Source organism: Carettochelys insculpta, chromosome 2 (genome assembly GCF_033958435.1).
Source record: "Carettochelys insculpta isolate YL-2023 chromosome 2, ASM3395843v1, whole genome shotgun sequence".
NCBI classification, from domain to species: Eukaryota; Metazoa; Chordata; order Testudines; family Carettochelyidae; genus Carettochelys; species Carettochelys insculpta.
The window spans coordinates 125,901,838-125,929,632 of NC_134138.1; the positions used below are offsets into that span (position 1 = coordinate 125,901,838).

Consider the following 27,795-nt stretch of genomic DNA (forward strand, 5'->3'; position numbering starts at 1 on the left):
GTCATATCGAGGCTTTGGGAAGGAGACGGAAGCTAAAAAGACCTCAAAAGCTGGCCTCGGAGGGCTACGTAACATCACTGCGCAGGCGCCGCGCCCCTGTGTTCGTGGCGCCTGCGCAGGAGCTCCGTGAGCGGGGCCGCCCCGCTGCGGCCGGCGCCGGAAGTGCGGCAGGATGAGCGGCGGCCCTGGCACCTCGGGCAGAGCCGCGGAGGGATCCCCGTTTCTCACCGGCCGGAAACGGGACTTGGCCGGCGCGACGGCTCACCCCATCATCAAGGGTAAGGAGGGGGGCCTGCCCCTCTCGCGCCCGCTCTCCAGCGGGCCGGGCCTCGCGCTTAGACCCTGCCCAGTCGGCCTGGCTGCGTCCGGGGGCGCTGCTCCCCCACTCCGCCCCCTCCCGCCGAGCCCCGCGCCGCTGAGCCCGGTGCGAGCGTGGCGCCCTCTCTGTAGGTGACCAGACGACAAGCGTGGAGGTTCGGGGAAGTGGTTGGGGTAAAAGACGCCTCTATCAGCCAAAGCCCCAAACATCGGCTTTGTCCTTGTGAATTCGGGCCACGGCACAGCCCTCCCCCCAGCTCGCTGGGCGCAGTGGCGTTGAGGCTGAGAGCTCAGCAAGAGCCAGGGCAATGTTGGAAAGGTGTGTGGCTCGGGATCCCTGCGATCGTAGGGGCTGACAGCGTGAGCCTTTGCCCTGGGGCTGCAGCGCCCCTGGGGAAAATTAGCGGCACCTACTGGAGCCAAATTCCCCCTCCTGCGTTTCCTCCTTCGGTGGCCCAGCTGACTTACTCCGCCAACCCCCATCCCAGCGCTAAGGTAGCAGCTAATTGGTGGAGTTCAGGGAACTCTGGGGGAAAGTGGGGGAACGGGTTGCACTGGAGGTGGGAAGTTTGGGGGAACGGAGGTGGGATGGGGTGGAACTAGGTTGGGTTGGGATTGAAGGGGCAGGTCAGGCGCCCCCACCTGGAGGGGAAGTAGGTGCCTTTTTGCAAAATGCTATTAGGGTGAGGACTAGGAGCAGGTATTTAGTGAAGACAGACGTGCTCAAGTTTCATCCGTTATTAAAGACAGTGTTTATCACCTGGTGTTAGGCAGAAACTTCCCTTAGAGCCTGGGTGGGAAACCTATGGCTCAGAGACAGGTAAGGTAGGGTTGGGTCTGTCCTATAAACTTTGCCTGTCAGTGGGAAGAGCTCTATGGGCTGCTGTTCTCCCTCTTCCGTGGCTGGGGAACCTGTAGCATAGGGATGTACTGCCTGAGGCTTTTAGCACATTGTTCCAATTAGCTAGAAGCTTGTCCAATAGGAGCAGCAGGGGGTGGTGCACTGGGAGACTCAGAGCCATGTGTGTCCTTGGGGAGCTGTGCAGGTAGACACCCCCCACCATTACCCAGACTCCAGCCCTGCACCCACTCAAACTCCAGCCCCACTTCTGCATCTTATTTTCATTCCAGCCACACCCTCAATCCCAAGCCTGTTACTGTACCCTTCCTCTCACTCAAGCCCCCAATGCTAAGCCCACTCCTACACCCTCCCTCCCTCCCAATCAGAACCGCCACCCCAGCCTGTTCCTACATTCTCTCTCCCACCCAGACCCCAAGTGTGCTTCCCAGCAGCCCCCTCACACACTGAACCCCTTATTTTTGTCCCTGCTCCAGAGCCTAGAAAGTCCACAATATTTGCTAGCTGGGCCCTGCTAGGCTCTGGGACTGATGTACAAGGGGAATGAAAGGAGTGCCTTTCCTTCCTGCTTTTCAGTTGGAGCAACATCTGTTAGGTTTTATTTTGGAAGGTTTTTTGATTCTCACTTTCATGTGTCCCTGATTGTTGGTCCCCCCCCCGACCCCCATAGGTCAGTGGCCCCCACTCCAAGCAAGGTTCGTCACTCCTGCCTTAGGGATTTACCATTGCATAACTTTTCAGTACAGAATTTCTTGCACCTTTCTCCAAATTAGCTCATAGTTGATCAGAGGCCATCTCTGTATTCCATTTCTGATAGCAATCTAGCTTAGCAAGTGTTTTTTAAATAAAACTGGTTTTCTGCCTCTTTCTCCTGATGATACTCTCCGCTTCTGAAGTTGGCCAAGCAAGGATTCAATTTTAATCACTCTTTTAAGAACTGTTGCTTTTCATTTTCTTTGTAGCTTCTCTAACTCTTGCTAACTCTTGAGTAGACATGCATCTTGCAAAACAAGAAGCAAAATTCTATGGTGGCCTGATCTTCATATGCTTCGTGTTCATGTCTTTTTTTGTATTGCTTTCACCAGTTGAAATGACATCCTGTTTATGTGTAGTAAAGCCCGCATTCACAGATTTAGGTGCCTAACTTTAAACCCTTTAAGAGTTCTGATCTTCAGTGGAGCTGGGCATGCAGACTTGCTTTGAACAAGTCAAGGCAATGGGAATTTTGGGAGCCCCGTGCATTGGAAGACTGAGACACTAATTAGGCCCCCTATCTCTGAGCACCCATATTTTAAAAATAGTAACGGAGAGGAAGCCGTGCTAGTCTATACACTATCAAAACAAAAAGCAGTCAAGTAGCACTTTAAAGACTAGCAAAATAGTTTATTAGGTGAGCTTTCATGCTACTTGACTGCTTTTTGTTTTGATATTTTAAAAATGGTAGACTTACACCCATCATTTTAAATTTCTCCTGGGAAGCTTCTTTTGCCTTCCTCTGTCAGCTGTCCACTCTTCCGATGTTTTTAAGTAGAGATTGAAGAAGGGTAAAAATCGGAATTTGTATGAGACATTCAGTGATATTTAGCATTTTGCTATAAACTGTATTTTTTGCAAATGCTGTCCATCTTTTCCATTTTCTCAAACTTGAAATAATCACCATATCTGTGGCAGATAGGAAATTTTTTTAAGCAGGTTCCCTCAACTGCAGAATCCAAGCTTTCATTTAAAAATGTGTATTTTAGGCACTATAATTTTTAAAGAAAACCTTCCAACTAGTTTTATATTGAAATAGTACTGTCTTCTAGAGTTGCTCATGTGTTTTCCCTGATATTTGTAGCTTTCCCAAACTGTAACATACTGGAAACTGACAAAAATAAATTTAGTTTCACTGTGCCAAGTTTCTTGTCATATATAGAGGAAGAAGCTGCAGCTATCCTTTAACATGAGACCTCCAATAGGGGATGATAGGTGGAAATGGAAATCTGTATGCACTTTCACAGCAGTCAAGAAGCCTTGGTGGGACAGAATATTTTTTAAGTGGCATTTGTTTAAAGATGGTGGGTTTGTTGAATAGCCAGGAAGGCTATCTCTGACTATATCATAGCATTTGTTGAAATCTTCTATTAGCTTACTTGTCCTTTTGATGATGGTGTCTTTTTTCCTTCTGCTTTTGATATACACTGTGCTTCACAGTGCTGTTTTAATCTAGCATGGATTATGTATTTACAAAAACTAAAACTTTGTATGTCATTACTCCTTTAGATGTTGGAGAAGTTTATTCCCGATTGCTGGATCACAGGCCAGTTATTCAAGGAGAAATACGTTACTTTATTAAAGAATTTGAAGTAAGTACTTATTTTAAAAATGATCTAAAGTGAAACAAAACTTCATTACTGTGTTTTCATATTGCCACGGACCTGTTCTAGATGCTGAAATTCAAAATAGTTTTAACACCGCATCAGAAGATCTTTTCAGACGTGGATTTCCTGGCCAGAACAAGTATTTACTATTTTGAGTGATGTCCCTATGGGTGCCCCAGATGTAGATGTGACAGCACCTTCTGTGCCTGGAACCACAAGAAGAGAGGCAGTTCTTGATTCACTCCTTACATGGAGCACGGGATCTGGCACAAAAGGTGCTGAACCACTTGGTAACCATTGCAGTGACCATTGTATAATTACATTTAAAATCTGTTTGTCAGGAAAAACACTGCAGCAGCCCAGCAATTTAGCATTTAATTTCAGAAGGGGGAACTACACATGAAGAAGTGATTTAAACAGAAATTAGAGGACACAGTGCCAAAAGTAAAGTCCTGTAAGATGTATGGAAACTTTTTAAAGACACCAAAAGAAATTCGATTTAAATGTATATCCCAAATTTTAAAAATATAAGAGAACCAAAAAGTATCATCGTGGCTACACAACAAAATAAAAGATGCAGTGAAAGCAAGAAAAAGTCATAATTTAAAAAGTGGAAGATAAATCCAAGTGAGAAAAATAGAAAGGAGCATATACTCTGGCAAATTAAGTGTAAAAATATAATTAGGAAGCCCAAAATAATTGAAGAACGGCTAGCTAAAGACTCAAAAAAATTAGCATTTTTAAAAAGTATATCAGAAACAGGAAGCCTAGTAAACAACCAGTGGGGCAATCGAGATGTTAAAGGGGCACTCAAGGATAAGGCTATAGTGGAGAAACTAAATGAATTCTTTGCACTGGTCTTCACAGCTGGAGCTGTGAAGGAGATTCCTGAACCTGAGCCATTCTTTTTTTAGATGACAAATTTGAGGAATCATCACAGATTGAGGAGTCATTAAAGGAGTTTGTAGAAAAAAAAATTGGTAAACTAAACTAATAAATCACCAGGACCAGATGTGCTGAAGGAACTCAAATGTGAAATTGCAGAACTACTAATTGTAGTCTGTAGCCTATCATTTTAAATCATCATCTGTACCGAGTGACTGGAAGATCGCTAATGTTTTTTAAAAGGGCTACAGAGGTGATCCCAATAATTATGAGCCAGCAAGTCTGAATTCAATACCAGGCAAATTGATTGACATTATAGTAAAGAACAATATTATCAGTCATGTAGATGAACATGATTTATAGGGGAAGAGTCCCTATGGCTTTTGTAAAGGAAAATCATGCCTCACTAATCTACTAGAGTTCTTCGAAGGTGTAAATAAGCATGTGGACAAAGTGGATTTATTGGGCATAGCGTACTTAGATTTTCAGAAAGCCTTTGATAAGTTCCCTCAGCAAAGGCTTTTAATCAATGTAAGCTGTCATGGGCTATGAAGGAAGATCCTGTCATGCATTGTTAGCTGGTTTCAGAATGAAAAGGATTGTATAGTGGTGCCCCCCCAGGGATTTTTTCTGGGATTAGTACTATTCAACATATTCATAAATGATTAAGAAAAAGAGATAAACAGTGAGGTAACAATCTGCAGATGATACAAAACTACTCAAGATAGTTCAGTTCAAAGCAGACTTTTTGAAGCATTACATACAAAAACATCTCAACACTGAGAGAGTGGGCAACAAAATGACCGGTGCAATTTAATGTTGGTAAATGCAAAGTAATGCATGCTGGGTAACATAGTCCCAACTATGCATATTAAATGATGGAGTCTAAACTATCTTGAAGAATTTCAGTTATTGCACAGGGTGACTTACATTGTGTACATTGTTTTGGAACTGTATGGCAAACTAGGCAATAATTTGTGTCTAAAAAAATTAAAAAACAACAACTTATTTGGTTCGTTTAGCTAACAGTCTTTTGCTAAGATTGCTCTTCATATCATGTGCTGTGGGTGCTGTTTTCTTCCTGTGGCTGCTGTCTTCTCCGAGAGGAGGACCAGACCCTGGAGCATTGTAGCTGGTTTGATGGAACACACTGCTAGCAGGCAGTGTGTGGCTTTGCCTAAAGTAGGGAAAAATTGAGTTTAGGTTCACCTTAGCTAAAATAAATTAGTTAAACCCAGCCAAAATGACTTAAAAATCCCTACATTAGATATGGAGTAAAACTTTAGCCTGAGATATGAGTAGGACAGTGGTTCTCAACCAAGGGTACATGTTCCTCTGGGGTTACACAGAGGTCTTCCAAGTGGTACATGAACTCATCTAGGTATTTGCCTAGTTTTGCAGCAGGCTACATTAAAATCACTGGCAAAGTTACAAGCTAAATTTTCATACAATGACTTGTTTATACTGTCCAATATAATATACTGCAGTGTAAGTACAATATTTTTATTCCGTTTAATTTATTTTTAATTGTGTGATAAAAGTGAGAAAGTAAATAATTTTTCAGCATTAGTGTGCTGTGGTGGTTGTTTTGTTCATTTGTTTCGGGTTTTTGAGAGGTTTTTTGTGTTTGATTTTTTTAAGTACAATGAAACTTGGGGTATGCTAAATTCCTGAAAGGGGAGCATGAGTCTGGAAAAATTGAGAACCATTGGCATAGAACCATTGGCATAGGACCTTGGCCAAAACTCTCTCTGTAAATTCACATTGTTACCTTGCATCTACCTGGGATAAAAGATCAAGTTAGCTAATGACCTAAACGTTACCCTTTTTGAAGTCTAAACAAAGCCTACGTTTCAAAGCATCTGCAACCTAGTATGGAAGTACAAAATAGAACAAATACGTGTTTGTTGCTATATGAAGAACAAAATAACTCATCACCAAGGCTTTTTCATTACTCTTAACAATACAAGCAGTTAAATAAATATCAACAAAATATAACAGCTGCTTGTTTACAAACATGCACGCTCCTTGCTATTACAAAGGTGTCTTAAAAGCAGTGCAGTAATATAGTCTAATATTACAAAGTCAGTGAGGTGAATGAATCATCAGAAGGATGGTTTCAGCCTCCTCATAAGCTGTAGATGGAAAAACTATATTGCAGCAAATATCTGAGATGCCAGAAGAGCAGTGGATCCATACTGACTCCAAATGCTGTAAATGAAGGACTTTTTTTTTTTTTTTTAAGATCCTGAAAGTGTGTGGTAAGTAATACATAGAACATTCCAGTTTTTTTGAGGCTGTGTCTACACTGGCCCCTGCCTTTTGAAAGGGAGATGCTAATGAGGCACTGCCTTGAATATTCAGGTCTTATTAGCATAATGGTGGCCACGGCGATTTGAAACTGCTGCTTTTGAATTGTGTGCTGCCTGTATAGACGGGGGGGGGGGCCTTTCAGAAGGACCCCGCAGTCTTCAAAAGCCTCTTATTCCTAAAACCAAATAGGAATAAGGGGCTTTCGAAGACTGGGGGGTCCTTTCAAAAGGCCCCCATCTACCCGGGTGGTGCACTATTTAAAAGTGGCACTTTTGAATTGCCATGGCTGACATTCTGCTAATGAGGCACTGCATATTCATGCCAGCACCTGATTAGCATATCCCAAAGTGTCTCATTAGCATCCCCCTTTCAAAAGGCAGGGGCTAGTGTAGACGAAGCCTGAGTGTCCTGGGGGACATCTGAAACCTTTGGATAACTAGGCATTCAGATAAATAGAAATGCTATTTTGAGTTAGATTCCAGCTATAGGTTGGGAGTCAGTAAACAGCTGGGAGTATTCCCTGGGGTGCACCCTAGCACTGTGGTACTGCTGAGCTCTCTGTCCCATCAGTCTAGGCTCCCTCTCACATTGCAATGCTGTGGTGAGCTGTAAATCTCTCCAGGTCCTGCACTTGCACAGCTATCCACAGGCAGGGACACACCCATCTGAATTACATGAATGCTTTTGCCAGCTACTCATGAGCCAATAATAGAGAGGCTCTAGTTCCCCAGTTTAGGACCCTGGAGCTGAAGCTTGACCATTTTAAGTTTATTACTCTCTCAGTGTGGCAAGGATATGAACCAGTTATTGTTCCTGAGAAGCTCTTCCAAGCACTTCCACCAAAACACGCTGGTTTATGTAAAACCTAAAACAGATTCATTAACTACAGAAGGATAGATCGTAAGTGATTGTAGGTAGTAAGTGCTCAGCTCAAAGTTGTTACCTTAAAAATAGATTCACAAGCTAAGTTCTTAATTCAGACCCTGTCTGGTTTATAGTGGTGTCTGCCCCTAATGATACAGTTACGGGGTTGTCAAACTTGGGATTGAGATCCCTGAGGGGATCGTGAGGTTATTACATAGGGAGATGTGAACTTTCAGCCTCCACTGCAAACCCTTCTTTGCTTTCAGCATTTATGATGGTGTTAAATATATATAAATGTGTTTTTAATTTATAAGGAAGTGTTGCACTCAGAAGATTGCTATGTGAAAGGTGTCACAAGTACAAAAGTTTGAGAACTACTTGTGTGCTTCCTTCATACACAGGCTGGGATTCTTCTTTTCAGCCTGAGACCACGTCCCCCATTCAGAGTTTTTGATCTCCAAATATGTATCCAGGTGTTGAATTCTGAAAAGTGGGGACAAATGATGATGTCACTTCCTGTCCTTTATAGGTTCTTCCAGCATTCTTGAAATATCCTTTGCTGTGATGCGAGTCAAGCAATGTGTGTTGTGTAGGTGCTTCACCTGAGAAGTCTTCATTGTATACAAATCCTGTGATAGTCCTTGGCAGTGGGTCTTCCCCTTAATGGGCTATCAACTCTGCCTGGCTTCTCCATGGTTGTCTCTCAAAAGCTAGTTGTGCATGTTTCCAACTTCACAGTATATTTCAGCAACGAAGGGTCCTGTGGCACCTTATAGACTAACAGAAAAGTTTTGAACATGAGCTTTCGTGAGCACAGACTCACTTCATCAGATGCAGTATATTTCAGTAACACACAATAGCAAAGCTTCATAACTTCACATACAATGACAGCACAACAGTCCAACAGAATATTAATGTTCAAGAGATCAAGACTTTTAGAATGAGATCTCAGAAGGCTTATTTTATTCAAAACTTATGCATCCTAATGTCATATGGTAAACATGGGGTGCCAGGGTATTGTTTTGAGGTATAGAGTGGCAGCCTAAAAAATCACTGGGGCATTGCTTTAACCACAGTGATGACTGCAGAATCAGTGACATTTCTTCCACCTTTTCATATTTCCATTAGACCAAATTATTAACTGGTTGGCCACTAGGAAAGGCCGTGACAGATGAGGAGTACTGAGTAGAGATGCAGCCGTGGCTAGAGCTGGTTACTGGGGGACTGTCCTTTGAGCTAGAACCACTTTTTGAGCTGTTTACAGTGTAGTATTGGTGGAACATGACTTACAAATAATCTTGTGATTGATAGGTTATGCTGTGTGGATTTAGATAATTAGGCATAGGGAATTTGGGCAAGTTGTGTGCATCTAGATATATGTTGGGTTGACCCAACCAGTTAATAATTTGGTCTAATGGAAATATAAAACATTTCTTTGCATGGAAGTGTGCTAGATGTATAACATGTCAAGTTGTGATCTTACAAGCTAAGCGAAGTTTGACTGGGTAATTAGCTCATGGGGAGAGAGATCAGTGAATTATACGTTAGATATGATACAGGTAGATATACATTATACAATATCTGTAATTCACAGCATAATTTGATGGGGATTGTTACGAGACTGAGGTGTTCAGCCTTGAAAATAACATGAGCATTTGTGGATGTATTTGTTGTCAAGATCTGTAAATATTGATGTAGTTGTTACTCAAGTTGGACTTCTGTCTGTTTACTACTGTATTTGGACTAAGATGTCAACAGTATGATGAACTTCTTGCAGAATATTCAGTTGTTGATAGTTTATTTTTACAAAAGGTGAGAGAAGAGTTGAGTGATGAATTGTACTCAGCTGTTAAAGGATAAGGTTGATGTATTGGAGAGACAAAAGAGAAAATTTTAGAGAAGCTTAATTTTGAATGGGCATAAAATTGCCACAAGATGGCAGCAAAACTTTTAAAAAGTAAATAGTATTCTGTATGTCTAAAACATGAATTCTAAGAATTGTTTTTACATGCATTTACATTTCAAAGGGAAAGTGTGGCATTTAACAGGTAAAGATCTATGTCTTATTAGTCTCATGTCACATCCAGACTTTCTTTAATATTTTTGCTCAATTTTTCTCTTTACAGACCCTGTATAATACAATAATGAGGTTGTCAAGCTATCTAGAATAGCTAGGAATCTCAAGGAGAACTGTCAGGGAACAGGGCACAAAACCCAAATTGGTTAAGTATGTTCTATAATTAAATTTCTCTCAGGTTAACAAATGTGAACTCTTGATGCACTATAATTGCCTTAATGTGGAGTCACTGATAGTCCCCTTGGGTACTGCCACTCAGGCAAGCTAAACTTTTACACCAAAAATCCCAACAGTATGCAGGTTAGTCTACTCTTAAAGGACCAGTCACTTATCCCCAGTCATAGAATTTCAGATCTCAAACACAAGATGTTTGTAGCCAATCCTACAACAATAACTAAAGATTTGTTAACTATGAAAAATGAGTTATTCAAATGTTTAAAGCAGAGAAACACACACAGACACAATAATATGGAAACTCTATATGTCCTTCAAGGCAGACCCAAGCCAAACAGCTTATTGCCTTTCACTTAATCACTCAGCATTTCAAACAGCAGTCAGCATTTTCAACAGCCCAACAGTTCCCAGCCTGTTCAGCAGTCCTTCTGGGTGCAGCGTGATCTGGGTGTTGCCTCACATGCTGATGGCCCAAAGGTGTTAGTCTCCTGGGAAAGTCCTTATCCATTCTTCTCCAACTTCATTGTCTGTAAAAGTTCTTATCCATTCAGTATCAAAAGGGGTGCTTGCCTCCAACTTTAAGGTAGTCAGTCTGCCTATTTTGGTTTGGCCAGAGTTGTTCGCTCCGGCACCCGGATTCTCTGGGTATTGAAGGTCCTTTTACGTCCATTCATTTTCTCATTCACATACATAGGCACGCATTTACATAATTGCAGCATGGCAAGAACAAAGAATGTGTATGGTAACAGAGAATGTACATTAAAGTTTGTTGTTCTAGAGTGAGCAGAATGTACATCAAAGTTTGTTACAATTTAACATATTACAGAGTGAAGGGCTAATAAAGAATGTGTATGTTACCTAGGAGAAAGTCTTAAGAGTCTGTAATAGTAGAACAAAAATCTACAAATTATAAATCCACATATAATCTGTTTGTGAGATTATGAAGTTGTACGTTTATATAAGATAAGGCTACAGCCCCTACCAGCTCCTAGCTATAGGGCTGGCGGGGTCCCCCGCCCCCTTGCCTGGGATCCTGCAACCACCTCTCTGTTAAGCAACATTTTTGAATATCTGGCAACCTCCTGATCCCAAGGCTGCTGGATATTAAAGAGTTTACTGTATTATGGACTACAGCTATTATAAGTAAGATTCATACATGCAACATCCCACAAGTATCTAATTAAGACTAAATGCATTCTTCCAAGTCTGATATAGGTTTCAGCAATACAAACATAATGGCAGCCAGCCTGGTTTCCAGCTATGCATTTGTTGGTGTTCAGTGAAGCCAAGGGACCTCAGCATGACCTGGCACTTATTTTCTAATAGGAAAAAGTAGTTGTACATCTAAATGCATGCAGGATGCTGATATGATGAAAAAACAAAGTGCCATTTTTACAGCTTCATTTTAAGTGGACTTAATTTATCTCCATACTAGTTTTACAGGACAAATCTAGAAATGTGTGCCCATTTTTTCCTGCCAGGAGAAGGCCTCTTGCTCTACACACATTTTTAAAATTGCTTTTTCAGAAAAGTCAGTGGACTAGAGGACTGTTATCTCTACTACATAAATGTGCTGTGTAGCTCTTCAGAGGGTTTATCACTTTAAAATTAAGTTAGGGATTTTAAGAAGAGGGTAGACTTTCCAGCCTTAGGGCTGGATCAGAAGCAGAGTGACACAGCTGTCAGATTTCATCCCACCTTTCATTGTACTAATTTAAAGTATCCTTAAATTCTTTCTGGAAAGCTGATTTTTGTGTTTTCCCCCACCAACATTCTTATCACTGTAGTCCGAACCATCCTTTCTTTTATCAAAAGGCCAGTTTACATTTTCACTTAAAGCAGTAAGGCCTAAACTGAGGGCTTGTGTACACTTCCACTATATTGTGCTGTAGATTTATCAGTCGGGGGTGTGAAAAAAATGTCTACGCTATGAGATAAATTCCAATCAAAGCCATTTAGCTCAATATTAAAATGCCATTGCCTTCACTGTAAATATCATTCTTTCCAATGAGGGAGCACTAGTTGATACAATAGCGTTGGAACCGGCTGGGTGTAGCATCAAGTTCAAATGTAAAATGTTGAATAAAGGCCAGTGTGGAAGTGCCATGTCTCTAAATCAAATTTATTAGCCTCCAGAAGTGTCCCTTATGTATCCCACAAAGCTATGTGGTTGCATGCCAGGTCTGGCTGCTTCCTTCTCACTGCTCTCCATCCAGGTATGCATGAAGAAGGTCACAGGAAGCCTGTGAATTTTTGGTTAAATTTGAATTTGAATTCATTGGCACCCAGGCGTACAAATATAAAGGGCTCACACAATGAAAATATTCTTTTGCCCATCCCATCGCACTGCATCCATAGTAAATGCATCATTAGCCATCTCCTGCAGCACTCAGCGTAGTGATCTTCCAGGTAGTTCTCAGGCTCCCAAGAGAGCTCCAGCATGGACCCATCAGGAGATTCTGGATCTTCTTGCGTCTTGGGGAGACAATCAGTGGTGAGGAGACTTAAGGTGACCAAGAGAAACGCAACAATCTATGATCAGATGTCACACAAGATGACCACCAGAGATTACTCTCGGGACTCTAAGCAATGCTGGATGAAGGTGAAAAAACTCCAAAAGAACTCCCTGGCCCAGGATGTCGGACGGCTTTGCCTGCTTTGCAGCCCCCTCTGCCTTCCCCCAGAAAGTGTACAGTAGCTTACCATGTCCACAACAAATTGTTCTAAATAAATGATGGTAAGTGATGGCTTGTGCAATGCATGCCTTGAATGTCATCCTTAATAAGCCTTAAGTGGCCTTGCAAAAAGAAACTTTCCCTGATAGTAGAGACAGAACCATTAATTTCTTGGGTAAGGGCTTAGTGTGAATTGTATCTCAATTTTGACCTTCGCTTTCCAGCTACCATCCCCAGCGTGAGAAAGAGAGGGAGGAAGCAAGAAGGGTGCAAGCAGGATCTGATCCTGCAGCATGTGGAGAGTTCTGAGGCAAAAACCAGTAAGATGACAAGGGACACAGCTGAGTGGCAGCAGACTACAGCTGAACAGCAGCAGAAAATGCTTGAGTTCCAGCAAGAGCAAGCGGCAAAGCTCATAATGGCAGTGAGCCACCAAACTGAGTCCTGTACACCATGCCGCAGCTGCAGAGGGACTCACAACACAGCACTGGGGGCTCTGCACAATGCTGCCTGGAGTCCCCTTAAGAGAAGTCACCTACCCGCCGTCATCACGGTCAACAAATGCAGGGAGGGAGGGCGGGCAAGGACAGCCTGCTGATCTATCCCCATGGGCCACTGCAAAAGACTATTCCACCACCCTTGACAACATTTCTTTTCCCTGCCATTTAAAACTCTCCTCCCCCCAAAATAAACTTATTTTTTTGAGCTTGATGTGATTTTTTTTTGGCACGCATGAGTGATAGGGTGCACAAATCATTGCAGGGAACCGGGCAGAGGTGGAGAGGGTCAATAGCAGCGGGCACATGTGCCATCCCATGGTCTGCAGAGGACTTGTGGCAGATGGAATCGAGCAGAAGGGTGGTAGCGGGCTGAAAGCACAGCTGTCCGTCGCTAAGAGAAGGTCCACAGTAGTCTTGTGGCAGATGGAACTGGGCAGGGTGGGAGCGATAGCTGTGCTTTCAGCCCATTACCCTGTTTTTAGGAGAATAACCCTGCCTCCATTCTACTGCCTGCAGCTTAACCCCCACCGACTGAATAAAAACATTCTTTCAATAAGACACAATCTGATTTATTAGTTTGCATTTCGTAGAATCATAGAATGCTAGGACTGGAAGGGACCTTGAGAGGCCATTGAGTCCAGCCCCCTGCCCTAATTGCAGGACCAAGTACTGTCTAAACCATCCCTGATAGACATCTATATAACCTGTTCTTAAATATCTCCAGCGATAGAGATTCCACAACCTCCCTTGGCAATTTATTCCAGTGTTTGACCACCCTGACAGTTAGGAACTTTTTCCTAATGTCCAACCTCAACCACCTTTGCTGCAGTTTAAGTCCATTGCCTCTTGTTCTATCCTCAGAGGCGAAAAAGAACAAGTTTTCTCCCTCCTCCTTATGACACCCTTTTAGATTCTTGAAAACCGCTATCATGTCACCCCTCAATCTTCTTTTCCAAACTAAACAAGCCCAGTTCTTTCAGCCTTTCTTCATAGGTCACATTCTGTAGAACTTTAATCATTCTTGTCGCTCTTCTCTGGACCCTCTCTAATTTTTCCACATCTTCCTTGAACTGCAGTGCCCAGAACTGGACACAATACTCCAGCTGAGGCCTAACCAGTGCAGAATAGAGCGGAAGAATGACGTTTTGTGTCTTGTTCACAACACACCTGTTAATGCATCCCAGAATCATGTTTGCTTTTTTTTGCAACAGCATCACACTGTTGACTCAAATTTAGCTTGTGGTCCACTATAACCCCTAGATCCCTTTCTGCTTGAGTCATTCCTAGACCGTCTCTCCCCATTCTGTATGTGTGAAACTGATTGTTCCTTCCCAAGTGGAGCACTTTGCATTTGTCCTTATTAAACTTCATCCTGTTTACCTCAGACCATTTTTCCAATTTATCCAGATCATTTTGAATTATGACCCTATCCTCTAAAGCAGTTGCAACCCCTCCCAGCTTGGTATCATTTGCAAACATAATAAGCTACTTTCTATGCCAATATCTAAATTGTTGATGAAGACACTGAACAGAACCGGTCCTAAAACAGACCCCTGTGGAATCCCACCTTTTATACATTTCCAGCAGGATTGAGAACCATTAAGAACTACTCTCTGGGTACGGTTATCCAGCCAGTTATGCACCCACCTTACAGTAGCCTCGTCTGAATTGTATTTGCCTAGTTTTTTCATAAGAGCACAAATAATTAGGTGGGGAGCACAAATAATTTTCAGGAGTGGGGCTTTGTTGGTATTACAACAGAGAATACATTGCTATCATATGCATGACAGATCATTCATGAAGATAATTTTGAAAGTGTCCATTACTGCTGCCTGTGTATGCTTATTGCTCAGTGGCCGTGTAGTTGGCTAACAGTAAGCCCTGCTCCAGGCTTCAGCCTTGGAATGCCAGGCGAATGGGAAATTCTGCATCCTTGATTCACAAATGTTATACAAAATAATGCATGCTGTAATCACGAAGGGTACACTAGTTTCAGAAAGGCCTAAATGGGTCAATAAGTATCTGAACCTCGCTTTTTAAGTGGCCAAAGGCGCATTCCACCAGTATTCTGCACTTGGTGAGTCTGTGAACAGAGTTTTGCTTGCTGTGATATAGGGCTTCATAAGGCAAGGGAGCAGAGGGTAAGCAGTGTTGTCCAATATTACAGTAGGCTTCCCCACATCACCAGTGTTGATTTTTTTCAGCCTGCTTTATGTACAGACCAGAATTTCTGAAGATGTGTGCGTTGTTGAACCCTCCCCATCCATCCCACAATGATGTTGGTGAAGCAACATTTGTGATCTACCAAAGCCTGCAAAACCATCAAAGTATGCCTTTCAGTTTATATACTCAGAGGCCAGATGTTCTGGAGCCATGATAGATGGCATGCACATCCGCATGATCCCACCGCAGTTTGGAAACCCCATGACAGCAAAGTCATCCAGTATTGCCTGTAAATTTCCCAAGGTCAGGGTCTTCCTGAGGAGATACCGAGAGATTGCATGAGCCACCTTCATCGCCACAGCCCCCCACTGTAGATCTGCCCGCCCCAAACTGGTTAACGACAGATCGGTAACTGTTGGGTATTGCAAACTTTTCAGAAGCAAGCAGAAATCGCTCTGTGCTTTTAAAGCCAGTCTCATTCTTGTGTTGCTGCGCTTCATGGTGGGTGCCAGCACATCATAAAGTCCCATAAAAATGGACTTGCACATGAAAAAGTTTTGTGCCTGCTGCTTTTCGTTCCAGGACTCCAAAATGATGTGGTCCCACCAGTGTGTGCTCATCTCAAAAGTCCAAAACCACTGCTCCACTGACCTAAATGGATTCGGGGCAGCCAGCATTTGTGAGTTCTTGGACCTCAGTTGAAAGATTTCCTCTTCAAAAACATCGTCATCATAATCATCATACTGAACCATCGTTGCACTTTATAATAGGAAGCAAAATTGTGTGACTGTTGGGGAAGGTGCTGTAACAGTATGTACAATGACTTGAAGCATTTGGGCATCCATGCTTACGTTAGCGCTGTGATGGAGAAAATGCTGCAGGAAATTATACAATTTCTAGTTTGTTTTCTAATGGTCACTGGGTGCTCTGAATTCTGGGGCAGTATTTTTGCATTCTGGGATTCTTACATGAAGTACGCACAAGCAACCAGGGCTAAGGCACAGTGGGATACTTACCCACAATGCATTGCTCTCACAGTCAAACTTGGATAATGCAATGGGAACACAAACGCGATACGGAGAAATGGTGGGTTGAATATCCAAAAGGTTTGTGCACACTTAAATTGGAATTCATAAGAACGAGGTTAAAAATCAAATTTATTAAATGTCGAACTTACCTCGTTGTGTAGAGACAGCCTGCGTGTAACAAGTTACAAGACTGCAAAGCCCCTGTAAGCAGGCTCTCAATGCCTGGAGCCATGCTTTCAGCACTGATAGCTGCTCCCCTTGTGGAGGTGATTTTACCATAGCACTGGGAGACCTCTTTTCCGACACTGCCAATGTGACCACACTGCTGTGTTGAAGCCCTGCTATGGCAGCACTTTAAACTTGCAATTATTAAAGCCTTAGGTTGTGTCTATGCCATCTTTTTTGTCAGTATAGCTTCCTAGCACATTTATCCAGGTCCTTGTGGGGACTTGGGGCAAAGGGTGAGAGGGTGCAGGAGTCAGGCCAGGGTGTGGGAACTGCAGGAGTTAGGGTGGGCATTGGGAGTTGTGTAGTGGCTAAAGGCAGCCCCGAAGCCAGGGCTGCAGTGCCTGGCCAGTGGCTGGAGTCAGGAGGGAGCCCTGGCAGCAGGGCCTACGCTGCCTAGCTGATTGTTCCTCCCTGTAGGGCCAGCAATGTGCTGTCCTGCTAGCAGCGACTCAGGGTTGGGAAACGACAGTGGTGGTGGGAGCTGTGCTTCTTGGACTGACCAGTGGATCTTCCTGGGGGACAGAGCTATATTGCCCTTCTGGCAGATTTTCCCTGTGCTGCTGCAAGTTTGCTAGTGTAGATATGACCTTAGAGTTTCTCCTCAAAAGCTGACACTTATCTCTAGTTTTGTGTTGTTTTCTAGTGATACGGGTATGAGGGTGGTCTTTCTTCAAGTGAAAAATTAACATGCACGGTATAGTGATCTTTGTTGGTGAGAGCACTAGCACATTAAACCCTCAAGATACTCACAACCAAGTTGCAAGTGTCTTGGGTTAACACGACTGCCGCCCCTGACTGGAGCGGAGAAACCACTCCTGTCAGGGGCAGCAGCCTGTCTCCCATCTGCCCCGACAGGAGCGGTTTCCTGCTGCTGTCAGGGGTGGCAGTCCGACTCTTGGCTGCACCCCGACAAGAGCAGCCTCCCGGTCCCCAGAGTGGCAGTGAGCTGGGAATCAGGCAGCAGCCTGGCTCTTGGCTCCCTACCGCCTACAGAGCCAGGAAACTGAGCAGGGCAGCAGCCCTGGTTAGTTTCCTGGCTCCAGCCAGTGGAGGGGAGTCAGAAGCCAGGCTGCCCCAGGTTTCTGGCTCCCCTCCACTGGCTGGAGCCAGAAAACTGACCAAGGCTCCTGTCCTGGTCACTTTCCTGGCTCTGCAAGGGGAGGGGAGCCCAGAGCCAGGCTGCTGGTCAGTTTCCAAGGTCCTGCAAGCAGCCGGGAGATGGGAACCAGGCTTCCCCCCTGGTTTCTAGCTCCCCACCACGCTGGGAGCAACAAAACTGACCAGCGCTGTATTTCATATAGCTTCCACTTTTTAATTTATCACTTAGCCAGTTAGAAGGTAGAACTATTATCTCATAATTGGTCTGTAATCCTTTATTAACCAAAACCATGAGTGTGGTGATTTTAGTTGTCTTGCTTTTATGTTCTACCATACCCAAGCCCAACCCCTGCTGTAAACCTCAGGTAGCTAAATTGATATATTTTGTAAACCCATCATATGTTGTTATGGATAACTTCAACATTTTTTCACAGGGAGTAGTATTTTCTCTACATTGCACAAGGAAGAAAAGGACTTTTCTGGTTATTAATGATGCTTGTTTCTCCCATAATATAACAGTGGTAAATAAGCAGATGTGATATTTTAAAGGGTAGTGATGCGGCCATTCACTGGGATGAATTGTGCTAAACTTTGTAAGCCAGTGGTGTCCAATACACTTTCCGTTCACCACATGTAGTGAACGAGGCAGTGCAGTGTAGCAATACCTTTAGGACACCACTACTGTAAACTTATGCTGTATTTGCTGTATTTATTTGTATTTGCTTTCAGTACACAGTACTTACGGAAAACTTAATGAAAATTGACTTATGATTAAATGCTTGTTATTTGAGAAATCTGGATAATAGAATGCCAGATATGAAAGAGTTTACCTGTAAAATGTGTTTGCCACTTAATTTACTCATTTGATTCTTGTTTGTTTTGTATGTATCGCATTTAAACTACTGGGATATCCATCTGTTGTTCATTCCAACTAGATAAAATGTTTGAGATATAGCTATTTGAGAGCAGTGTGATATGTTATAAATGTTAAAAAGTCTTATTACAGCTAACAAATTAAAAATAATCACAAATGAGTAAGTGCTTAATGAAAATAACTTTCCTTTTTTCCTAACAGGAAAAACGTGGCCTCCGAGAAGTGAGAGTTCTTGAAAACCTGAAGACCATGATCTGTGAGACAAATAACCAAACTCTCCCTAAATGTGAACAGATGATGCATGACAATCTGAATGAAGCATTCAAGCAATGTAAGCAAGAAGCTGTTGGTTTCTGTGTTATAGTATTTTAAAAAGAGAAATTTTAAATAGTTTGAACTCAAAATGTGCTTGCTAAAACTGCTATCTCAGAGTAAGTCTTGTGAACACAAGCGTTCAACTCTCAGCTCTATGCAGCTTCAAAAAGGACTAACAAAGCATATTTCTGCTCTATTTTTTGGCCTTATCCAATTCCTGTTAATGTTACTTTACAGCTCTTTCATTGGTTTTAGTGGGAGTTTTCAGACTGAAAAGGTGCAGCCAAACTTACTATGTAAATTTGGAGGCAATGTTGCTGACTGAGTACTGCGGATAGAACACTAGACTAGAACTTCATTTCCAAGCTTTGCCATTGGCCTGTGGGGGGATCACAGGAATTCACTTCATTTTCTGTCTCTCACATTTTCAGTCTTTAAAATTCAGGAAATGGTCTTTTTAAAACAGCCCTGTCAGAGCGGTGGGGGTATGTAAAAAGTTTGTGAATGTCCTGCAGTAAACATATATCACATTATATCACAAATCATTGTGTGTGCACTGTTCTTAAAATAGGGGTTACAAAAAGTATGGTTTGACATTATTTATATTAAGGACCGTCTTGTAGTCGCATGCATGGCCGCTCTTGAATTACCAAATTTGAAAAAAATGGCTCTTCTTGCTATTTTGGTTGCCGACCCCTGGACTAGCCCACCCACAGGCCAGTGTGAAACCCGGGACACTCCTATGGTGTTCTGTAGACCAAGCAACGCTGTTTTCCACTTACACAGTAAGTGTGGCTGCATTTTTAGAGTCTGAAAACTTGCAATGAAGCCAATGGAAGGGCTTTAAAATAACCCTGACATGAATTGGACTGCCTGTTCCCATATTTTTAGAGTTGCTTGCATATAGATGTGCATGCTCTCTCGCTCTGTCATTCTTGTATGTGGATAAAGTGTTGTTTTCCTAGTCATAACTATCCAATTATATTTTTATGGCTAAGACTTTGTGCAGTGAGCTCTCTTCTAAGGTCTATATTTTATACTTTCATTTCACAGCCTTCCTTAGACATAAATCAGAAGTTTAGGTAATAAACTACAAAATTCAGTCTAGTTGTAAAATTTGGTAGTTTATATTTTGCTCTTACTTAACTTGTAATATGTAAAAGTCTGGTTGGTATTTTAATTTTCATATGGTTTGCCTGGAATCTGACATATATAGAGTAATTCATAGTAGGAGATGCTACACGTGCAATAAAAATTGTAGAAAAAATGTAAACTTTGCATACTGCTGCTCAAAGAATGCAGTTGTATAAATAAAGCCTGTAACCAAATATATACACACTAGGGGGCATAGCAGTCTTGGTATTTCCCATACCTCACTTTTGAGTGCTTAGCTGTGCAATCTATACGGCAATACTGCTGCTTTAATGATTATAAGGATAAATGAATGAGTGATACATTTTTTAGGAAACTAAGTTTTATGTTGGAGAAAGCAACACACCCATTTGAGGGGCAAAAATGAGTCTGTTCCATTGTGCACAGCAAATCTGAAACTGGCTAGGAATACAGTTTCCATTGTTACTAACACATTTTCAGAGAGCTGGGATAGCAATAGAGAGGAGACTGCTCTATTGTGTAACTTTTTTTGTACTAAATAATTTGTGTTTGCGGAGGAGAAAAGAAAATGAGTAACAAAGAAAATACAAAATCTAGTGTTCACCCCATCTGGTTCTAGTTTTTGGTTTATAAGACTTCCTTTAATTATTTTTGAGGTATTGAGTAATGAACTGTAATTTGTCAGTGATATTATAGAATATGGGTTCAGGAGGACTTGGCTGCCTTTTCTTTTTGGCTTCTGTAAAGCACAAGGGTGCAACTTAGTTCTTCATGTCTGTATAGTTATCATTATAGAGTACCTTCTCCAAATAATGGCAAAGCTTTTGAATCCAAAAATAAATGACCCCAGTGGCCAAAACCCCACAGTCTGAGTGTGTAGTGATAGTCTCACAGTAGCCTTCTGGGTTATAGACTACTTTCAATCTGATTTCTCTTTGAGTTAAGACAGCTGGTTTAATAGACTGTAATTTATTTGTTGCAGTGCAGGCAGCCAACAATAGGATCCACAGACTCCAGCAGAGGGAGCAGGAAGAAAGAAAGGTAAAGACAGATGGGTGGATTTATAATGTATCCTAAATAGAAGACTCTCAAGTGTATCCGCAACAAATCTTCTTGCTACCTAAAAATGCTTCAGTAGAACATGATTTAGGAATACATTTTAAAATAAGTTACTAAAAATGCAGTTTTCTTGGGCATGACTTCTTCAAATGTAAGAAGGAGCTACATAAAGCAGCCAGCATAGCATTGCGTGTTTATAGGAGTAAAAGGCTAAGAAAGCCATCAGATCCTCCTGTACTCCAAATGTGTGGTGACGTCTTTAAAAAAAAAAAAATTCCTTTTCAGTATTTTCCCCATCTTTTACTCAAAGTGTGGTCTTTGTCACATGTGCGCAAAATTTAAAAAAGAATAAAACCTTATTTTCTCTGGAACAAAAAACATCCAAGAACCTACCAGAATGGAAATGTAAAGCTTTCCTGGTTAGCTGAAAACATTGAATACATTATTGCTTGTTGAAAAGGAAGCATTTCATGCTTGTGCACTGGTTATTTAATGAAAGACCATATTATCGGAATATGTGAATCATTGGAATCCCTCAGTGGGCTGCACTTTGCTTGTTTGAATTACTTCTACTCTAAACCTCAAATTTGGAAAATTGTAAAAGAAATTAGTTTCCTATGGTACTTCTGCATTTTCCTGTTTCACTTTTCATCAGCGCTGGATTGTGAAAGGGGCTTTAGGGGCTGCAGCCCAGGGCCCTGGGCTAGGGGGTATTCCCTCATCCCAGGGCCCTGGGATGTAGCCACTAAAACCCGTGCACGCTGCAGCTCTGCCTGGCAGCAGGGGTTGGGCGGTGCAGAGGAATCCGTTATGAACACTGCCATTCCCTCTCTCTGGCCCCCCTCCACCTCCACGGGTGCCATGTGTGTTGCTACTAGTGGCACTTGCCTGCAGGCTCCTCCCCTGCTGCTTCCATTGGCCAGGAACTGCAGCCAGTGGGAGTATTGGGGCAGTGCCTGCAAGCACAGGGCCACAGGGAGTCACCTGTGCCTCCCTGAGAGCTGTCGCAGGTAAGCGCCACAATCCCCTGCCCCCTTCTGCATCCTCCCAGACTCCCCAGCCACAACCCACTCTGGTACTTTACTGTGTGCCCAGACCGTGCACACCCATACACCCCAGCAGCTCCTTCCCGTACACTGAAACCATTATTTAACCACATCCTGGAGCCCAAGGGGTTGCACAAAATCTACTAGCCCTGAGCCTCCAGAAGAGTTAATCTGTCCATGACGACTTTGATTGTACTTCAGAATGATACGTTATAAAAATGTGGAGTTGTAGAAAATGCCAGACCTTCCATTCTGGCCTAGTAACATGAACTGACATACGCAGTGGTATGTATCAGCAGTTCACATTTTTCCTTCTGTTCCTTGTAATATGTCATGCTTTTGAGGATCAGCAGAGATGACTAATCCAGCCGGAGTTGAGTACTGATACTGAAATGTAGATAAGAAACTTGATGAACCCTTGGCTTCTTGAAGTGAAATTTAAGCAGGTGGCTTGTGTGTTTCAGAATGTTGAGTGTACTGTACCTTCCCACTCAAGTCACAAGTTTATAACTTTGACTAATGCTCCAACTATAGTTAAGCTTGTGTGCCTGTTTCTTTTAAGATTGCGTGATAAAACTTTAACTTCTTAAGTTGCAACTTCCCAAATCTGGTCATTATGAGGAAGGGGATCTTTTATTTATTTAATTTTATTTTAATTTAAATGAAATTATTCAGCCATTTTAGATAAAGAGAGGGGAATGGGACAAAATGCTTTCTCTTTTTACGTGGTTCTTTTTAAACAAAGTGTACTGACTTGGTCTGTAGTGCAAATATTAAAATGGCTAGCATTAGCAACTTGAAAGTAATTGAGGAAATGCTTCTCACAGAGAAGGGAATTGCACTTTGAATGTTCTAGTGAAATCTGGTCTTGCACGTGTTGTGGTATTAGAATTATAGTTCCAGTTCGTAAAATGTTTTTCTTTTTTTCCTACTCTGAAGATAGGTAGGAAATGATAAAAATATCCATCAGAAGAATTTTGATAATGTGCCCCTATGTACTGCATGCATTCTTTATTCTTTCCAGTTTTTTTTTTCCTGTGTGAAGTGGAATAATGTATATAGATAAGGCTACCCAATATTTCCAAGTATAAACCCCCATTTTCAGTTGCTTTTCATTTTAAATATTGGGGTGAAATTTTCCACGGTTGGTCTCTGCCTCAGTTGGAATATTTTGATAGTTTCAGCAAACGTAGTTTAGCAGTTTCCAGTGTGAGGTGAAGGGAAAATGGGTACAGGTTGAACCTCTTTAGTCTGCCACTCTCTGGTCTAGCAACATCCAGAGTTAACAGGATGTCCACTTATCATGGCTGTGGCCAAGTTTTGTGTGGTCCCACAAAATTTGTTTACAGCCTCTAGACCTGGCTGTTGGTGCTCTGAGCTGTTACGTCTTCTAAGAGCCAAGTAAGTAGTAGAAGTGTTGGTAATGCTGCTAGACAATATTGACCTCCCAAGGTTCAGCAAATCCTCTGGTTCTAGCACAGGTCAGGTTCTGAGGGTGCCAGACTATGGAGATTCGATCTGGATCTTTCTGTCTGTCTGTCTCTCTCTCTCTCTCTGTGGGGCGGGGGGTGGCTTTTTCCACTGCTGTTGCCTTCCTTCTGAGAAAAAAATAGCACAGATTCAGACCAGGTGTCAATGCTTCCATAGTACTCTAACGGATCTCAATTTTTGGTACTGACATAGCATTAAGCAACATCTTAACTAATATGGAAGTAAAGACTGGAAAGATGTCAAGCATCACAGAAAAAATTGGATTAAAAATTAGTTACAAAAAGCAAATCTGAGAAACCACAGCATTTTTCTAACTAATTATTTGCTTTAGGAGACAAAGGAATACAAGAAATGAGTCAATTTGCATATATCGATAGTAAAATACAAGTAAATGGCAATGCCAACAAGGAAGTAACATCACAAATTGGCGAAGTGGTAGTTGCAATCACCAGTTTAAACGAGACTTGGTCATCAAAAGTCTACAACTTAAAGATGAAACCATGGATCTTAAATTCAAATCCTGTCCATCTTCATGTAGGGATGTGACAACTGGAAATCCATTAAATTATACAGACAGATGTGTAAGTGCCATCCAAACTAAATGTCTTAGAAGAACACTAGGTATTAAATGTAATCTCTATATAATAAATACTATAATTTGTTAGTGTTTGGCATTTTCTCTGTGAAGTTCCCAGAAAAGAAGATGGAAATATCTGACATTCGTTAAAGAAATTTTAGTCTTTGAGGTGCTACAGGGCTGCTTGCTTTTTTTAAAGTTACAGACTAACACAGCTACTTTTCTGAGACAATATCTGGGACATATTAAGAATGAAACCAGATAGTCTCCCAGCTGTTCAATAGCATACATGATGTGGTAGACTACGGGAACAGGATTGACCAAAGGAATCCCTCCAAACACCACTCTGAGAGAAGCTTATGGGCCTGAAGAACAGAAGACATGCAAAGAGAGGGTCAGGGTACACAGAGATGGCAGAGCCTTGTTTGTGCAAAACCTTTCATGGAGTAGGAAGGATTCAGAATTCTTAATAATTGTCTTTGCTGTGCAGAGCAAGAATTTAAAATTTTGTAGGGGATTTGTTAGGCGCCTTTTGCTATACCTTTTAAAATTAGTTGAGAGTCCACCAAATTAATGGACCTCCAGGGAAGTTGCCATTGGCATAGCAGAACTTGTTCAACCCAGGTGAAATTTTATGGCCTGTATAATGCAAGAGGTCAGATCTGATGATGGTCCTTCCTGGTCTTAAAATCTGTTAATCACTCTTTCCTCTAATGGGTGATTCGCATTGAATGTAACAATCTACTACTGATGTCACTCCTTTAATTCAACTGGTTAGAGGTATTGGTCGTAACATCCCTTGTTTAAACCTTGATGATGAATGATATGTGAGGGCTGTTATGATTGTATACAACAGGAGCTGAGGTTTTTCCATATTTTATTAAAATAAAATGTAGGAATATGTCGGGGATTCTGCAATCAGTCTTATTCACTATATGACCCTATATCAGAAACAGGCAACCTTTATTCTAGAATTTTTTGTCTTTTAAGGGCTTAGCCTTGCCAACCTAATGTTTCTAACATATTTTATCTGGACCAGAGATACTGACATAATCTGCTTGATTCCATTCATTGCAGACATTTAGAATATGATTTATATGTCCACGCTAACACACCTCAGTTATGTTCCGATGTCATTCCTGTCACTGTGGTACCCAGTCATCTTAAAAGCTAATATTGCGTATGTAAAAGAAGCCATAGTGGAGTTGCATGTGTAGTCTTAATTCTGACATATCTTGACCTCTGAATTTCTAACAGGCCACCCTTGCTACTCTGAATGTAGCTTTGCTTATGGAATACCTTTCTAATTTGACAGTATAATTGCATTTGTGTGGCTTAATGCACTTCAGCTTCAAAATTTAAGAGTTCATAAAATAGTTTTCTGTTTTTAGATTTATATCTTCCCTGACACTGTCTCCTCAGAAACTGAAAATGGTGCTATTCCAACTGTTTGGGATATTAAAATATAGTTGGGTATCTTTTTTTGTTTTTTTATTTAAAAATTGTAGGTGGAAGTTCTTACTTATTCTATCTGTGGGTAAGGAAGAAACATCTGTATTTTATTCTTCCTGTGAGCGTCATTAATTTTTCTACAGAGCAGTGTGGTGACACAGGATTATATAAAGTGAGTCTTTTAATACATTTTCTTTTTCAGTAGTTTTTTTTTTTTTTTTTTTTTTTTTTTTTTAAATTATTTTTGCCCGGGACCACATTGCTGTGAAAGCCTCTAGGTGTATTCAAATAGCAGGAATTATTGGCTTGTCTAATACATAAGACAGAGATTCATACATCTAGATAGCAGATTGCCAAGGAGATAAAATATGACTTTGCCTAATGGTTCTTGGCTATATACACTAGTAGCATTTTACAATATTATGAATTATTTAAGATTTCTGTTCTGATTATATATGATTGTGTGTACATATATGAACTTGTACTTCAGCTGTTCCATATGTGAAGAGGCATTGTATTCTCATATCTAAGATGTCAACATCCAATAATTTAGGTATGCAACTTGCTGCATATATGATGTTGCAGTATACTAGTAACATCTGTAAAGAAAATCATGGGCTTCTTGTATGTGGACTCTTTGATCGTTGGTTTGTGAATATTAGGTAGCATCATCTTTTATTTACTTAAGTGTAACTTAATTTGCTTTTTGAAACACTTAAATGTACATTAAAATGGGCAAGCACTTTATTTTAATTTGCATTTTTGATAGAACTTCCAAAAAGTTTTTTCAGTACAGTGAAAAAATTTCTGTACAAGCAGTCTCATGCTGTTGAATTAGGATTGTTGCACAAATGACAGTACAGGAGTTAAATTAAAATTAGAGTATATTTTTAAAAGCTGTTCTGTAAAATTTATACAGTGAGTTCATTCTTCTTGTCTCTTATCCCCTGTTAAACTTTGAGTTACAAGTTAAAATGTCCTTTCTAAGTGGCAGACCTATATAGTTAGGGTGAGATTTGAAAGTATTTTTTCTACTTTATTCATCATCATCTGAATTCCAGAATCTGCAATTGTAAGTTTTAAAACTTTTATTTAAAAATATCCCTTCCTGAGTGGGGTGGGCAATGAGGATGGGGGAAGTTTATTCTGTTCGTTGTGTCTGGCCCAGAATATAATCAAGCTCACATGCCTATAGCTACATTGCTCCCACAAAACTGACAGGAATAAAAAATAATAAAAGCTTACTGAAAAGCAAATAGTTGTTACTGTAAGTACATATAAGGAACAGATCAGAGGGAAAAGGTGGTGTTTTCATAGTCACCTTTAACACTATAACTGCACTTTAAAGTGAGAGTGTAGTTTATAACTTAGCAGTGGCAAAGACTTTGAATTTAACGAGTCAGAAGGCATTTTCTAGCTGTACTGACGTTTTTTGAAGATTCCAGGAAGTCGAATCCTTTTAGCTCTCAGTATGTGAACATAACTTTATTCAGAGTGCTTAATGCATTTTTATGTTAGTGGTGTTGTGTGTAATAGATGGAGTACCAATAGTATAAAGGAATTTCATGTTAGTGTTATCTTACATTTTATATGCTTAGGAACGTACTACAGGTTGAACCTCTCTAATGTGAAACTCTCTCGTCTGGCAACATCCATAATCCAGCATGATTTTAATTAGCCAGACAACCACTTACCATGGGTGTGGTCAAGTTTCTAGTGGTCCCATAACGTTTGTTTACAGCCACCAGTCCTAGCTCTCAGTGTTCCATGCTGTTATTTACATGTAATTTACATGTAAATGTCTTCTAAAAGCCCAGTAAACAGTGGAAATGTTGGTATTGCTGCTAGATGATATTGACCTTGTCTGGCCTGGCAAATTCTCTCCAGCACTGGTCAGGTTACAAAGGTGTTGGATTAGAGAGGTTCAACCTGTACTTCTAATTGTATTTGAAAGTTCTCAGGGTTGTTATAGAAGGCATTGACTTCCAAAATGCAAAGTTCCTATGCTACCTGTGATTCCTTGACCTACTGAATATAGATGTTACAAAAATTACATGACACTGTAATATTAAGCATCTCAGTTGGAGAAATAATGAAAAACTAATGTATAATATATACGTAAGTGCCAACTGAATATGATGTGTTTGCTTTCTCATTTACATACACTCCCCCTCCGTTCCATTGCCCATGGTGATTTAACTACTAAACCTAATAACTTCACTGGCTAGTAAATCAGTCCTTTCTGTATTTAAGATTTTCAGGTTTCTTGCATACATAAAACCACTATTAGATGTTCATGTTAGTATTTTAGAAGACTGGTAGATTT

General features: G+C 41.3%; 1 protein-coding gene across 1 annotated transcript in view; it reads left to right on the forward strand.

Moving 5' to 3' along the window:
- Nucleotides 1-3,439: 3,439 nt before the first annotated feature.
- Nucleotides 3,440-27,795, forward strand: part of TXNDC5 (thioredoxin domain containing 5) — a 130,096-nt gene continuing 105,740 nt past the window's right edge. The window contains exons 1-3 of the mRNA XM_074987706.1: nt 3,440-3,522; nt 18,618-18,747; nt 20,827-20,885. Of these exons, the coding sequence (XP_074843807.1) occupies nt 18,730-18,747; nt 20,827-20,885 (77 nt within the window). The 5' untranslated portion in view covers nt 3,440-3,522; nt 18,618-18,729. The remainder of the gene's footprint in view (nt 3,523-18,617; nt 18,748-20,826; nt 20,886-27,795) is intronic.